General features: G+C 35.3%; 1 protein-coding gene across 1 annotated transcript in view; it reads right to left on the bottom strand.

Annotated features, from left to right (window-relative positions):
• Window positions 1–1,521: 1,521 nt before the first annotated feature.
• Window positions 1,522–12,025, bottom strand: part of HFM1 (helicase for meiosis 1) — an 84,522-nt gene continuing 74,018 nt past the window's right edge. The window contains exons 30-36 of the mRNA XM_088153365.1: window positions 11,084–11,202; window positions 9,789–9,871; window positions 6,720–7,012; window positions 4,417–4,522; window positions 3,776–3,887; window positions 2,313–2,464; window positions 1,522–1,597 (exon numbers count right to left, since the gene is read on the bottom strand). Of these exons, the coding sequence (XP_088009491.1) occupies window positions 1,522–1,597; window positions 2,313–2,464; window positions 3,776–3,887; window positions 4,417–4,522; window positions 6,720–7,012; window positions 9,789–9,871; window positions 11,084–11,202 (941 nt within the window). The remainder of the gene's footprint in view (window positions 1,598–2,312; window positions 2,465–3,775; window positions 3,888–4,416; window positions 4,523–6,719; window positions 7,013–9,788; window positions 9,872–11,083; window positions 11,203–12,025) is intronic.

The following is a 12,025-nucleotide window of genomic DNA, read 5'->3' as shown; positions in this document are numbered from 1 at the left end:
ACCGAAATTGAAAACGCTTGTTTCTTTGGCTATTTGGTTACTGAATTCATTTCTTAGATCTTGTATCTGTTAAAACTCAAGAAATTTAATTTCATTTTTCAAAGAATTTGTCTATGGCACTTAAGTTTCTGCATACAAACTAGACACATAGTAAGATTCAGATAGTGATCATGGAATATTTATAAACACCTTAGCAGTACTTCTTATGGTTGATGTAACCAACTATTTATACACCTAACTGATAAAACTAGCAGTTAATTTCTGTGTTTTTATGACTGTCACCTTTATAAATATAAATGTCCAAACATCGCTATATGTATTGCCTTTTGTTCTTTACTGCATATTTTTCTATTTTTTCTTTAAACAGAACCAATGGGCTAACTCCAGAGAAGCTCTGATATTGGGAAAGGACTTTTTAGAGGTCACCAGAATTGCATGCAGAAGGAACAGCTGAGAAACCTCCAGGTACCCCCAGGAGGATAATATGTTTACGTTTTTTGTAAACACCATTCCATTCCATGTGGTAATGTTCTAATGGCCAACTAAAACATACATTTTGCATTGTTCTGAGTGCCTTTCTCCAATTAAGATGCAAATACATTAGACTGACTGAATCCAAAGATTTTATTCTGCTTATGGAAGAAGAGTTCTGCTTACAGGAGGATTCCTTCTATTCACAGAAACCATTTTCTATGATAGGAAAACTCTTTCATTCATGAAGAAAAAAAATATTTGGATCCACCCCATTCTTAATGTTGTGAGATAACAGTATTTAAAAGAACATTGAGATTGCAATACACCCCCCCCCCCCACACACACACTTAATTTTAAAATGCATAGTCATAATAAAATCAACTTAATATAAGTAACTGACAAATATAAAAATCTGAAAAAGAAAGTATTTTTTCAGGGATAAATTAAGAGTGAGAGCCAGTTTGGTGTAGTGGTTAAGGCATCAGGCTAGAAACCGGGAGACTGTGAGTTCTAGTCCCATCTTAGGCACAAAGCCAGCTGGGTGACTTTGGGACAGTCACTCACTCTCATCCCCAGGAAGAAAGCAATGGCAAGCCACTTCTGAAATCTTGCCAAGAAAACTGCAGGGACCTGTCCAGGCAGTTGCCAGTTATACAAAGTTATTGATTCAGGAATGAAAGATTCTAGAAGGCACAGAAATAATAAATAAAGAGTAGTTCACAAAAGTATTTATTTAGGAGATATATTTGGCAAAGATAATATTATTTTCCAGAATAAAACTATAAATTTGAAACAAACAAAATAGCATGCTTTGAATATATAATGAAATATTTAATGAAATATTTTGATATTTAAATAACATTACATATTGTGTATAAGTAAATATATAAAATTTTGATCATTACTATGTCATCTATATAGCAAAACTGACTATCAATGGACTGTTATAAACCAAAAAGATAGAAAACTCTCAATTAGCATTTGAAGCTCTCTCCTCAAAATTAGGACTTATTCTTCACCACTGATAATGTACTATGTTAATGAGCATTAAAAAATGCCATCAAATATGCCAAGAAAAGGCTTAATATCATCATCACCATCACCATCATCAGAAAACTGATGCCTAGGAGAAAAGAAAGCACAAAGGAAATATTATTTTTACTATATTAAACCTTATAAACATTACTATTTTTCTTAAATATTTCTTGAATACATTTCTTGAATATGGAACAGCTGTTAAACCAAATTATTGTGTTAGAGTATAAATATTAGTAGCATATGCAAATCTGAATAGAGAATTTACTTCTGGAAACCTCTGAATCATTCCAGAATGGCATGGTCCAGATATTGATCCAGAGGAGGAACCAAGGTGTTTTCTAGAATATTTCATTCCTGAATCAATGAGTTTTGTACATCCCTAATTATATGCATGTCTTGTCTCATGTCAGCAATGAGCAATCTCAAGGCTGTAAAGAGAACAGTCAAATATCCATTAACTCAGGTAGGAAGAAAAAGTTTAGAATCTATACTTTGGAGCACATAGACATTTTGACTCCTGTGTACTACAGTAGGCAATCTTCTGTGTTTATGGTTTTATTGTTGTCTGAAATAAAGAAACTAACTAGCTGAGTTATGTCTATGAGCAGTTCCAGAATAAAGGGTTAGTATCTAGAGAGTTCAGATTTGCAGCCACGCTTGAGAGAAGTCTGACATATACTGTAGGAAGATAAAAAGAGTTGGTTAGTTGTGAGTGTATGACTTCTGAAATACATATTTAGATACAATTATGCAAATTTCAGTTCAGATTCTGGTGGTTCTACTAAAATGTTTCTTAATACCTAAGATCAGCCCTCTTCATCATACTTCTGTTACTAATAAAAAAGTCTCCCTTTCCAGCAACTTGGTAAGATCTCAAAGGTGTTTCTGAGGTTGTAGTTAACTGTGCCATTTTCAGCTTTTCTGGAGGATTATATTCTTCTTGAAATCTAAACTGTAACACAAAAACCCCAAGAACAAATGGATACATTTAGCATCATATAATCAATAGTTTCCTTCTATATTACAGGAATTTATACAATTGAGTCTTGGAAATATAAACTTAGGGCCTAATATTGTACTAGAGTGATTCTATGCTATGTTCCATGAGGAAAGTTTCTCAAGGGTCCATGTATCAGAGGTGAGTGGCACTAAATTCAAAAATGTTTCCCATCGTTTTTCTCTCTACCATTCTCCAAACATCAAATAAACGACAAAGACACAATTAATCTTTTTCCCTAGGTATCTTCCCTGTAAAATGCCCCAGTAAAACTTAAAGCAGATACTTCTTCAGCCAAAAAAAAAAAACTATAGGAGAAGCCAAGGAGGTAAGCCTTGACTAGATACTTAAGGCACTGAAGGCCACATTGGTCCCATAGACTGGCATCTTGCTGTCCTCCTATGATAACATAGTAGATCGACTACAGAAGTAACTGGTGGAAAACATAAAGGTAGCAAAAAAATTGCTGCAGCCCCTTCTTCCCAAACTTGTGGACATGACTAGGGCCAAACCCAGTTCGTCACTGTGCTTAATTCCATCAGACCCAGAAAGGACCATCCCTGCCTCCAGAGAAAGCCTCCCCACCCCCCACCCCCGTAATCCCATCCAACCAAGGAATAGAAGCTTCACTCATCCACTTGCACTATAACCTGAGGGCAGCCCTAATAAAGCATTGCAACATAGAAACTAGGCAATTAAGATTTCATCCTTAATCAAGGACAGGCAGTTGATTACCATCTCTTTAACAATGTACTTCCCCAGTGCCTCTGCCTCTTCTGAAAGCACGGCTTTTGCTTAACAACAGAAATGGCCCCAAGCACATAGTCAAAGACCTTCCTAGCTTCCCCAAAATTTACCAACAAATCAGATTCTTAGGATTTCCCACCTGTAGCCTTCAGCTTCTACAAAAATAGAATTTTGCTTGCCCATTCTTTGAGGTTCCTCTTTCTTGTAAAACTGGGACTCAACAGTCATTGAATAAATGCTTGGTTATTTCTGCTCAATGTTGTGCCCCTTTCTTCTGAATTTTTCATGACAGTAACAATCTTTCAGAAATTGTAATGGAATCACAGGCATCCAAGTATGTGCAACTGTTGTCCCTGTCTCAGTCACACACCTAAATACGTGCATGCACACACACAAATGGCAGAGACGTTTGTTGGAAGTAATTGGTAATAAACACAATAAAAACTATGCATGTTTTCAATATGCATTTAGCATAATGTTAGACCAGCAAGATGATCAGATTTGTATATTATCACTTACAATATTTTGATTTCCATATTCTGCAAGTAATTTGGTACTGGATGGTGGAGTCAGTGAGGGAGAGTAAGAATTTTGTAGGCAGATATCAGGTTTCATTTTATCTATGGAATAACTAAAAAAATGAAATAGAATCCAAAACAAAATTAAATACTATAAAAGAAGGGGTTTACATGGTTTTAAAAGGCAGCAAGGTGCTACCCCAATGAGTTATGCAACATTTTGGAGCATTTTCATTCTATACATATAAGAAGGTGTGTTCTAACTGTAGCAACATATACATCTCTGTATTCCACTCTTATTGTATATATTTAGGGTATTTTTGCAGAAGGTTTACTTACAAGATTCATTTGATACCAAGAAAAATACTAGCTGTGCAATCTACGTAAAAGAGAAAATTTTTGTGCAAAAATTTTTTTTGTGCATATTTAACTCTTGTTCTTGTGAACCAAGAATACTAAAATGTTCTCTGGGATGCCCATTTTTAAAATCATAAACATATCTTCCTACAGAGAAGTGGTCTGTAACTGATGGACAGAAGATAACGGGGTAGTGTATCCCTGGGGGATTTACCACTGGAAATCTTTTTATATGCAGACATATCTGAAGATACGTAAGTAATTATTGTATTACATTATAGATACCTTTTAACAAGTATGCCAGGAGGTTTATTCTGGGTATTTTGACAAAAGGATGTGTTTTTTCCTGAATTCTGGATGCACATGCTTATGGATTCCAGGTGAGAAGATTCTAAAACACAAAAATAACCCCAAATATCTTGCAAATGGTATTCAAAGATATCTGAAATTGATCTGATATCCAACATTTTAGTACTATAATAAAATCTTGGCTGATTTTGAAAAAGATAAGTAGGGTTGGCCCTTGGATGGGAAAACTGCCAAAAAATCAAATGGCTGTAGATTAAATTGGGAAGTAAAAAATAATCCTGTAAGAACAGAATCTTTATCCAAACAAATTCTAATCCCATAGAAGAGGATATGTGTAGCTCAGGATTGAACTGTGGAGTCCTTGGGGTTCTCTGAGCTTGGTTGTTTCCTTGCAAACGTTTCGTTATCTGACTAGGTAATATTTTCAGTGCTAGAATGGAGTGGCGCTTGCTCTCTGTTTATATACAGTGGTATGCCCTGCCTGTGTTGGTGGGGGGTTTTTTTCCTGGTAGTTCCTTGATTGGGGTATTGTTTAGTGCTTGATTGTATGTCTGGTGATTATCTTGGTGTTAATCTCTGCTTATTTGGGTAATGACTGCTGGTGAGGAGATGTTCTGGTGTTTTGTTTCCTTTTTATTGTCTATAGCATTTCCACGCATACAACCAAAAGTATGGATCCGGTATGTAGATGACACCTTTGTTTTAATAAAAAAGGAACAACTAAAGAAGACACATAAAACCATCAACATCTTTGAAGGAATAAAATTCACCAGAGAGGAAGAAAACAACAACATGCTACCCTTCCTGGATATCCTCATCAGCAGAGGAAACATCAGCAAATTAGAAACTCAAGTCTATTGGAAAACAACCCACACTAACCAAGTACTCCATTACCAAAGTAACAACCCAACCTCCCACAAGAGGAGCTGTGTAAGAACATTATTCAAACGAGCACAAATGCATTGCAGCAACCCAGAACAGCAGAAAAAGGAAACAGACCACCTATACAACATCTTCCAACAAAATGGATATCCACACAACTTTATCAAAAAGTGCCTGACCACTCAACCTACTGCAACACAACCAACACAAGCTATGAAAAGGATCACACTGCCATACATCAGAAACATCTCAGAAACAACCAAGAGACTATTACAACCACATGGGATCTCTGTAGCACACAAACCAACTAAAGCCCTCCAAAACATCTTAAGTAAACCAAAAGACCCAGTAGACCAAGAAGGAAAAACAGGAGTCATCTACAACATACAGTGTAAGGACTGTGACAACCACTATGTAGGACAGATAGATGTAACAACCCCCCTATGTAGGGCTAGCAGAACACATTCAGGAACACCAACTAGCAGTCAGAAGGCATGATGAAAACTCCTTAATCTCACAACACATGGACAGACATAACCATAGTTTCAACTGGGAAACTGTCAGCATCTTAGACCAAGCTAAATCCAAAAATGCAAGGGAATTCCTGGAAGCTTGGTATTCAGACAAGGTAGCCATCAACAGGCACATAGAGATAAACAACATCTACATACTATTCAAAAGAGACAATAAAAAGGGAACAAAAGACCAGAACATCTCCTCACCAGCAATCATCACCCAGATAAGCAGAGATTAACACCAAGATTAACACCAGACATACAATCAAGCAGTAAACAATACCCTAATCAAGGAACTTCCAGGCGAAAAAACCCCCACCAACACAGGCAGGGCAAACCACTGTATAGAAACAGAAAGCAAACTCCACTTCATTCTAGCACTGAAGATGTTACCTAGTCAGATAACGAAAGGTTTGCAAGAAAACAACCAAGCTCAGAGAACCCCAAGGATTCCACAAAATCTAATCAATCATACTGCTAACAACTTGTGGCTTGAATCTAACATTTTATTCAGCGATATACTTCAAACTAAATGTTTTTTCTTAACTTCTTGCTTGTCTATATTCCTAAAATCAATGCACAAAAAGGCCAGATATGACAATTAAGTGTATCTGTCTCCAGTGTTCCAAAATATTATGAATTAACTGGGCATGCAGGTATGAGTATGCCATGTTATGTTTTAGAAACTGTATTGTATCATTTTATTTATCCCTTTTTATATAACAAAAATAATATTTGAGTCACGTTAAAAAACTTTTTTTGCACTGTCTTTGTGGCTGGAGAGGTTTTCTTTTTCAGCTGAAGCTAATAATATGGATTTTGTATACACAATACTAATAATTAGTTTAAACTAAAATTAGGTGTGACATTTAATTGATTTACCTGGATCTTTTGACTTCTGCAGATTAGCAGTAAAAACACTGCCATGTACTAAACTCCCATCATCATAATCATCCCAAATCTCATTTCCTAATTCAAAATTCACATTCAAAGGTTCGGAAAACAAAGAGATGCTTTTATCTGCATCAGTCAAGTTGCTCATTAAAGATTCTTCGAGACTTTTGTTTAAACTCATTGTCTGGTTATTCTTTTCGTCAGAGTGTTTGATAGCAAAGAAACCTAAAATTGAGCATAACAATAATCTTACAATGTACTTTCTTACACTATTAAAAATACTTAATACATTTATTCAATTTAAACAAAAAGACACATGAATCCACAATACTATTTTTGGAAGCAGGTATCATGTTTCTAATAGGGAGCAAATATTTATTTATAAAATTTATAACTGATTGCATTTGTTTATACAAGCTTTTCTAATTATTATATACTGACCTGAAACATTCATAGTCAGATAATTATGACACTGGCTTGGATATTAAGTGTATTATTTTGTGTCAAAATCTACAAAATAAGAAGGTACTGGGATAATAAAGATACTCCAGTTGTTCCTTTATGTTACCATGTAGTGAAGTAAAGTAGCGCGATGCTTCCAAATACAATTAATTTCTATTGTTGAAACTACAAGAATTAGTTTTAACTGTGACTAAACTGTGGCCCCAGTAAAATAAATGTTAGACGTCATTAGAAATTTACCATTCATTTTGCAAACTTCAGGTTCCACCTGAAATCCTTGACAGACATTAGAACTGTAGACCTCTTCTAATGAAGGGGATCTTGGATGTTGTACATACTCTAATCTTTAGAAAAATGAAATAGTTAGAATCAATTTTATAGTGAAATAAATTTGAGATTTTTATTAAAAAGAAGAAACAATCTGGATGATATAAGGGGTAGTTTTTCAAGCCTCTAGTCATCAAATGGTACATATCCACTATGTCAACACTAAAGCTCAGAGAAGCATGGTGACTATTCTAAGATTTTTTAGGAATCAGGATGGATATTGTATACCCAAAACCATCAGATTATTTGTTGCAAAATCAGTAGCACAGCTTCTTTATGACATTGTATTCCATCTGTATGAAAGAATATAATCTTATTTTCTGAGACCCTGACTGTTTACTCCTAGAAATTTCTCCAGTGCTATACCTGGGCTAGAGGCTGGGCTGATTAGCATCACAACAAAAGTGTGGCAAGTAATCATATTTATTTATTAAATTTATATGGCTGTCCATCTCACTTGCATGTGTCTCTGGGCAGCAAAGACCACTATATTTTACTCGCTTGCTTCCTTACTTGATTATGTGCCATCAAGTCACCGCTGACTCTTGGCAACCTCATAGATTTTTCCCATGATGATCTGTCCTTAACCTGGTCCTTCAGGTCTTCCAGTTGTGTACCCATCACCACTATAACTGAGTCCATCCATCTTGCTGCTGGTCTTCCTCTTCTCTTTCCTTCTAGCTTTTCCAGGATTAGAGCCTTCTCCAGCATTAGAGCCTTCTCCAGAGAGCTAGGCCTTTGCGTAATGTGTCCAGACTTCCCTCATTTTACCAGGTCTGTTTCCCTCTTCAATGTCTTTACAGATGTTAATGTAATATTGCTTCTTGTTTTTTCTAACAGCTCTCTGAAATTCTTACTTAAGTTCCTTCCTGAGGTTTTTGTTTTAACTTTGACTTCTCTTCTTGGTAATTTCCATGGTTTGTTCTAACATCCAGTATGCTTTTTTCTGTTTATCTATCTATAGCAGGCTGTTTTCACATTCACTCTTAATTACTTCTTTAAGTTTATGCCACAGTTCCTTTGGTTCTCTATAAATGAGGTTCAGGACTTCAAAGCAATTCCTGATGTTTTCCTTGAAAATGGTGGGTACATGTTCAGGATCATATTGTGGAAACCAATTGGCCTCCTCCTCCTCTTTTAGCTTAACTTGGAACTTGCACAAGAGCAGTTCATAATCTGTTTCACAGATAAAACCTGACCATGTCTTTGCTACTATAACTGAGCTCCTCCACCTCTTTTTACCAATATAGTCAGTTTGATTTCTATGTACTCCAGTAGTATGTTAAGTGCCATCTGATCTAAGGGGCCCATCTTCTGGCACTATATCCTCAATCATTTCATATTCTCTATCCATGTGGTTTTCTTGGTAAAAATAAAGAGTGGTTTACCAGTGCCTTTTCCTGTGCAGCACAACTTGATGCCTTTGTCATTGTTGGTAAAGTGATCATTCACCTCCAGCATCTTCCTGTATTGCTGCTGCGCAATATAGGTGCCTGCTTGCTTTAGCTGGGCAGCTGGGATGATCTTTATGCCTAGTGTTTTTTAGTCATTCCTCTGAAGAACACCTGCTGTCATGGGTGTGTGGGTGGGTCTTACTGGCTTAAACTCTATCTCCCATGGGGCTTCCTCCTAGTTTAGGAATGTTCACTTTAAATCTAGATGATATATAGTCATCTAGCTAACACACTGCTTCACTTTGGGATGTCCCTTAATTTCTTCCAGATGCTGAACTTCAGTATATAGTAAATTAGCAGCACCCCCAGATTATATCATCTCCTCAGTGAATCAAGGGAACCACAACCTGCATGCTATTTATTCTAGTTATCCTATATTCATTTTCCAAAGCATGTTTTAATGCCCTTCCTTCTGCAGTTATGGCTGGCAGATATAAAGGAATCCCTTGTTTTTCGGGTGAACCTAAAACCCTAGAACATGTTTTTCTAAGGTGTAAATTCTATGCATAACTGTGCTATCAATTAATTTACCTTCTGGAAAGATTGCCTGGCCACCCTGATCAATGTTATTTAGAAGTTTTCTTAAATGACAGGTGTCCTGAAATCACATTTTTAATGTTCAAATTTTGTGCCTTAACCATAAAGCAATGTCATACCCAGATTTGTAACTAAAAGTATGTCATGTATTAAACTGTTATAAAGTTATTATATTTTGGGATTGTACCAGTGTTATTTTAATTTATGTTTTCTTAATCTTGAATCATAATAAAGAAAGATGATAATGATAGATGACTCCTACTAATTTGTACAGTACCTTGGCAATGCTGGAAGAAAACCTTTTGGAATATAACTATATTGTTTAAGATCCACTTTTTGAGATTTATTTGACATTTGCATCTAAAATGTAGAAAAAGATTCTTAATATAATATACATGTATACAGATATTTGTTTCTTATATAAAACTAGAAAATGAGAACCCATCACTTTGTCAGAAACACAAACATTACACATGAACATTATTTTCTCTACTTGATACGTTTTTATATGGTAGAAAATATCTCTCTGTGTGTGTATGTGTGGAGAGAGAGAGGGAGGGAGAGAGGGAGGGACGGAGAGATCTACTTATCTATTGATTGAGAGCTCTCTATGGTTAAGGTGCTGGACTAGGAGGAGGGAGTTCTAGTCCTCCCTTAGAAGCCACCTGGGTGATTTTGGACCTGTTACTTTCTCTCAGACTTAGACCTGGAAGCTGAAAAATATCTAGCTACCAACATGCACTAAACCAACATAATAGATGACAGGGCATAACTTTCAATGAAGACGGCTTCATACTGCAATCGATAGTTTTGGGATGATGATGGTGATGATGATGATGATTTTAGTGAATGGCAGCTTTGAATTATGCAAAGACCTCAGCAAACTCAGGGTGGCTATAAATCTATAGTTTATTAACCATATTTCATTTCCTATTATAATTGTTGTAGTCACTTTATGTAGGAGAAAATTTCTACAAGAGAGAAGATTAGTTTGAAATCTGTAAATTTGTCTAATTTTACCAAAGAGGAAGAACAGATGGCAATTCTGTATAAATAAAAATTATTCTACTCTGAAATCTTAAGAACAGAGCACAGAGCTTATCCCCCAAACCCTGCTAAACTGGCCGGTAAGAAGCATAGTCAGACTATTGTCCACAAAAAGCAGCACAATGTATGATATCCCATCTTGGTTTGCTATTCAATCCAACAACCATATTCAAATTAGCCACTATTGTTTAGAGAAGACATATATTGCCAAAACGCATATAACATTTTCATTTCAAAGCTACCTCTTGTGGAATACTGGTACCAGCTTCTATTGTGATTCCAAATAAATTGCTTAGAAGATTTTAAACATTTATTTTCCAATAATTTTTCTGGGATAATTTCTACTGTCACCTTAATCTTTTTTGTAGGGTATTTCTAATCCTAATATAATGTTCTGCCTCTTTTTCTGTTTCGCAGAAAATATTCAACATGAGATATTATATTTCATTAACAAAAATGCTCTTAATTGCAAATATAGTTATTTTGTTTAAAAAAGGACACATACACCCATCCAAATTTATATACCTTTAATCGCTTGACTGGGGGAATGGCAGATTCAGCATTCCGATTCCTCAAATCAGTAAGATATGAAGAAAAGGCTGACTCATTCTTCATGTTAGATTTCTCTGAAACTCCAATTTTACCTTTAAAAATGTAACATATGTTTTTGTTTTATATTTATATTTTATTTTTGTCATAGAAAACTAGAAATAAAGAAAAAATAATTTATAGAAATTTCAAATAAACTCCTGTATGTTTATATCTGAACAACCCAACCACTTCTATTTTATATGGCAAGACTGCATATACCAATTATTTCTAAATAATTCCTAAATGCATTTTAATGAAAAAAGACAGAAGCAGTAGCAGAGTTATGAGTAAAACATGATGATCATTTTTATTGACTTTGGGTCTGTTTTGTTGTTTTACTCTTCTGGATGAACATTTTTAAAAATTGTTCATGGTTTTTTGGTGGATATTGTAAGCCACCAAGAGTAGGGAGTTAGGCAGTCTTCAAGTTGAATAAATAAATATTGAGGCAATGCCATAACATTCCCAGAATAAGGCAGATTTAATTTAAAGCCTCAGCTGAAAAAAAAAAAACCCAACAACCCATCTCTGAATATATAATGGCTTAGACCATCAATATTTTCTCTAGCTAGCCTAGACATGCTATGGGACATTGGTAGCAAGTATGAAATAATCTACTACTTGAACAGCAAATTAGAGAAGACCTGAGAAAATAGCTACATCCTGAGGAGCCTCTTAAAGACAAAAGCTCTATTGCTCTACAATCCAGTTGATGATGGTAGTTTCTGATCTTGTATTTTGAGATGAATTTAGTCCCAGTGGCATATGTCTAATTACCAAATTACTCCTCAAATGTCAGGTTAAGGAGTGGAATAAGGATTCTACACAGGAAACTAAAGACATCAACATTATATATAATTTTTAATTATAAATGTA

Source organism: Python bivittatus, unplaced genomic scaffold (assembly GCF_059951505.1).
Source record: "Python bivittatus isolate LINGU-HERP-01145 unplaced genomic scaffold, Pbiv_v1 ctg000700_np1212, whole genome shotgun sequence".
Lineage (NCBI taxonomy): Eukaryota > Metazoa > Chordata > Lepidosauria > Squamata > Pythonidae > Python > Python bivittatus.
Note: the sequence above shows the minus strand (reverse complement) of the source record. Positions and strands in the feature narration are given on the sequence as shown.